At 39.6% G+C, this 5,000-nt stretch overlaps 1 protein-coding gene across 1 annotated transcript in view; it reads right to left on the bottom strand.

Annotated features, from left to right (window-relative positions):
• Positions 1–2,196: 2,196 nt before the first annotated feature.
• The window catches only part of LOC136837450 (uncharacterized), a 12,584-nt gene continuing 9,780 nt past the window's right edge, over positions 2,197–5,000 (bottom strand). The window contains exon 3 of the mRNA XM_067102228.1: positions 2,197–2,406. Within this exon, the coding sequence (XP_066958329.1) occupies positions 2,197–2,406 (210 nt within the window). The remainder of the gene's footprint in view (positions 2,407–5,000) is intronic.

The raw sequence follows: 5,000 nt of genomic DNA, 5'->3' as shown, positions 1-5,000 counted from the left end.
ACATACTGCTCTTCCTTCTTTAAAAAGTACATCTAACAAGGTCTCAAGATCGTAAAAAATCTGAGTACGTAAGTACTATTCCAGTTACAAGGTAGATTAGTGAGACCCATAACAAAACACAGCACGATAAAACCAAGCAAAAAACGCCGGTCAAGACTAAAAATCAGGAGAAAAGCAAGCCACTTGTTATAAATAAATTCTAGTTTAATTAGTCTTATTGTAATTTATTTTCAAGGAGGTATGATTTCAAAATCTTTTGAAAAGCTTACTTGAAGGCGCATTCTTTATATTAGTTGGAATATTGTTCCAGACCCTTGGTCCTTTAATCGATATTGATTTAGCTCCATGTCAGTAGTTGTTCGTCTTACAAAGAGGTCGCTCGACTGACGAGTGGGTCTTCCTTGTACATCGCCCACAGTAGGAAACTTAAAAAGCCAGTCGGGAACTAAATGATTGCAAATTTTATATACAAACAAACAGAAGTCGAAAAAGTATTTTAGTTTCGATATTCATCCATTGTAGCTCCTTAAGGATTGGTGTCACATGATCATATTTTTCGCTCCACCATAAGCTATTTAGCTGCAAAATTCTGAGCCTTCTGAACCCGGTCTATTTTGCTCTTTGGTCGTCATTCCTTAGATCTTGCTACAATAATTGATGACGCCCAAGACTAACGACTCTACTACTGTTAGGCGAGATGTTTTATCGAATCTATTTTATGCGATTGAGGAAGAATAAGACACCATTTACTTTTTTATCACGTGATTGATGTGGTTCGAATAACATATATTGATCCATAAGTACGCCTAGGTTTTTGACAGTTTGAGATGCATATTTTGATATGTGTCTCATCAAAAAGTATTGTTGCGTTAGAAGGTATTTTATTTATTAACTGGCGTGATCCTATAAATATACATTGGTCTTATTCACATTAACATTTAAGTTTTTTTTTTAACGTGCTTTATTCCCATTTTGTATGGGGTAAGCACGATGCCTTCTTTTGAAGGACTTTTGATTTAGCTTTGGTAGACCTGTGGATGCTGCCCTGCCTGACATCGCTTAGACCCGGTACGTATATTTTCTCATTAACGCCTTTTCTTCCCAGCGAGAAGTTATTGCGCGGGTTGGCGAGAGTTCGAGACGTGAGATGTTTGTTGGTGTTTTTAGAAGGTGTTGTAGTGGCTTTGTTTGTGTGTGTATTTAGTCTGTAACATCCATTTGCTTTTTACAAACCTATCCGTTGATTACATATATAATCCCGGGATGTCTACACGATAGCAAAGTGTCTGCCCTCTGATCAGCCGGCTTGCGGGATTGAACCGCGCCACAGACCACTACGAAGTCCGAAGCTGCTGCTGTAACCGACTGAGCCATCGAGGCTCTCTTTGAAAATATGTTTTTGCTTCTTTTAGAGCGATTTCAGCTTGATTGAGTAAACTTGAAGATCATTAATCTTTCCAGATAGTAATATCGAGAATCATCTGCATACTGGATTAAAAGATATTTACTGAATGCCTTTGCCATATCGTTAATATAAACCAGGAAAAGTATAGGGCCTAAGATTGATCCTTGTGGTACACCGTAACCCACACCTGAGGAGATGATAAAACTGAGCCTATTCGTACTGACTGAACTCGGTCCGTTAGTAGTCCTTAAACCAAAAACTCGTCGATGTGCAGTTGTTTACATTTGTGTACGAGTATTGGGTGTGACACACTATCGAAGGCTTTGGAAAGGTCGAGTAGTAAGAGGAGTGATATCTTCTGGTTGTCGATGTTTTCGTATATTTGCTCATTAACTTGCATAAGCGCGGTTTCCGTTGATAAACGAGCTCTAAAGCCGTGCTGGCTGTTTGCCAGTAATTTGTTACTCTCCAAAAAGAATATAAGCTGGCTGGCAACGATTTTTTCCAAGAGTTTTGACAAAATTGGGAGTAATGAAATGGGACGATAATTCCCCACTCGTCGGCATCGCCACCCTTGAACAAGGGAATGACATGAGGGTGTTTCCAAAGTTTCGGGAACAAGCCTGGTAACAATGGACGTATTTAGGATAACCGTAATATAGAAGATCAAACAGGAAGGGAATCTTTTAAGTATTTATATGGAATGCCGTCTGAACCATACGAATTTGTTTCACGTAGCTCTTTTGAATGCTAAAACAACTGTGTGAACGTCCACAGGTTGAGGTCGAAACTCAGGGATATTTGGTAAAAGGTTGAACATTGTTAATGACTCTGTCTTCGTGCTCTGTTTCAATTTCCACAAAACCTTGGGATTTTCTAAAAGCTGTTTCTCCTACAGTGGCAAAATACTGATTAAACTCCTCCGCTGCCTTAAGAGGGTCATCAAGAGTTCGATTATTATTTTCCCTGTGTTCTGAAGCCAGGATCATGTTTCCAAATACCTGCCATATAGCTTTACTGTTGCCTTTATTCTTATTAAACTCGTTTTCTAAAATGGTTCTTCTTAGCTGTGCGTAGGCAATGTTCCACTTGTTTCTTAGTCTCTTTGAATTGATTATTTAAAACTTGGTTAGCCCTGTCGATTTTGAGTTTAAATTGTAATTCTTTTTCTATTAAACACTTTTTAGGTTATCATCAATCCAAGGGCAAAGGGACGAGTTATTTTCAGCCGTTACAACCGGGGCGCATTGATCAAGGCAACCACTGAAAACATCCGTGAGGATACCCACTTGAATGTTGACGTCATCAGTATTAAGTATGGCGTTCAAAATTGAACTCTACTCATCAACATGTCACAGGGTATATTTGCGTCATAGTTTTTGTGGCTTCTGAACGTTCTTATTTCCGGTTGAGGTTTGGGCTTCCTGACATTTACGATAATGGATATTATTTCATGATCTGCTATAGTGCTAGGCGTGACATCACTTTTCACTATCATCTCCGGTTTATTTGTAACGGCAACATCCAACAAGGTAGAAGACCTCTCAGTTATTCTTGTGGGTTTGTCAATGACTTGCTTCAGGTCCAAACTCTTAAAAATTCTGGAAACATGGTTTCCTTCGCTAAAAGGTTATCATTTAAGTCACCCAAGATAAAAATAGACTTATTTTTCAGACACATGTTTTTAAAAACGTTCGTCAAGTATGAAAAGGAAGCCGCAGGTGCCTTAGGTGTCGGTATATACAGCCGATTATGAAAGAAGGAAAACTTCCTATGTTGAACTTGCAGCCACACATCCTCAATCCCCTCAGAACCTTCCGTCTCTGTGTTATCCAATTTTGAGAAGGTCAGATTTTTCTCGAATGTACACACACACTCCTGAGCCTCGTCCAGCATCACATCTGACAACATTATATTTAAGAATTTTAATAAATTTATCATCCAATGATGGGTCAAGCCACGTCTCACATATGCATAAAATATCAATATCCTCTTCCTGCAACATATACTCTATTGCTTCAAAATGACAAAGCAATGACTGAGCGTTTAAACACTTGATTGTTAGAGGTTCACTTTATCAGGCCCGAACCTTGTAGAGCTGTCGGCACTTTCTTCGTGGCCTCTGACCTAATAATCGTTGATGACATTGCACAAGCGACTCTTTGGCCATAGTTATAACAACTGTTACATTTGATTCTATGGTCATAACGGCAATTGACTGTCTATGGTTATATTCCCCACAATTGTAACAACCTCTTTGTAAATATTGTTTGTTTGAGTATTGTCGTATCGAGAGTCACGTCCAGCGAGTGTTTGGTGAGGCGAATCCGTATATTGAGGTCTACTATGAGCTCTGTCATTTTGTCTAATGGGCCTAGGAGGGTAGTGGGGTGTATTTGTTTTCTGACCTGCTCCGATTTAAACGTCCTTTGATTATAAAAGTGACTGTTTCTGATGCGGGTTGAGATTCCGAATCGTGATGATCAAAAGTCTTGACTGTTTGTGTGCAGGTTTTCGCACTACTACTCAGTTTCAGGAAGCTACACTGTTTATTGATGACCGACAGTAATCGAATGACACCATACCTATTCAGGACGGAATCTGATTCCACTTGATTATCGAAGCACATATCATCAACTTCACCAGTGCCCAACCTGAAACTCAAGTTGGTTTTAACGAGGTGTACTCCGTTAACGGAACACCATTCCCTAAGCTTGTTATTATACAAGTTAATCGTGTCATCCAGGTCACTTTTCAGACAGGGCACGAGTTCACATACATATAAATCGATGTCCTCTTTTTTGCGCTTCAGTTCCGACGTGAATGATCCTAGGTCATCCAATATATGATTTATGTCCATCTTTTCAATGAGGTCATTAGTACCGCAGTAAATAATGCTTCTCGCTTACCCAGCATCCTGCGAGATCCATAGTGGTGTCCCTAATCGTTTTCACTGTGCAGTTGTCTCCTAGATCAGATGGGCGCACATCACGCGATTTTCGTCTCCAATGAGAAGTGTCTCTTCATTTTCCACCGACAATGATTGATTTGTTGATCTCTGGCAAATTTTCTTCCAACGTGGAAATTCTATCATTTAGCCTATTTATAGTTACATGAGCAGTCTTGAGCAGGATATTTAGTTCGTGTATTTCTGAATCCTTTTTGCAGCCAGCTTTCCTTTTATGTCTTCTATTTCACGAAAAATTTGACCGATGGCGTCGGGCGATGGATTTACTTGTCGATCAGGGGCATTGTCGGTATCTCTCAGCTGGTGAGTTCTCAGAATCAGTTCGACTAACTGCTCCTTAGTTTGCCATACTTTTGGTCATTCCTAAGTGGCGACATTGCTTTGAAGCTCAACTTTGTGAAGTTGTTGAGAAGATACTCCCCCTCGTAGGATTTTACTAAAGAACTTTCTCTATCTTGGCTTTCATTTTCTCTCTCTATTTGCCTATTTATTTCTACTATGTCATCTACAGGATGAATTCCTCCTTGGTGCTATCCATCTCAAGATATTTATTGAAGAGAACACTTACCTCAAGGGTAGTGAGAGAGAGAGAGAGAGAGAGAGAAGCCATCCCTAGACCTAGTCTGA

This window comes from Macrobrachium rosenbergii, chromosome 59, assembly GCF_040412425.1.
Source record: "Macrobrachium rosenbergii isolate ZJJX-2024 chromosome 59, ASM4041242v1, whole genome shotgun sequence".
Classification (NCBI taxonomy): Eukaryota; Metazoa; Arthropoda; class Malacostraca; order Decapoda; family Palaemonidae; genus Macrobrachium; species Macrobrachium rosenbergii.
Note: the sequence above shows the minus strand (reverse complement) of the source record. Positions and strands in the feature narration are given on the sequence as shown.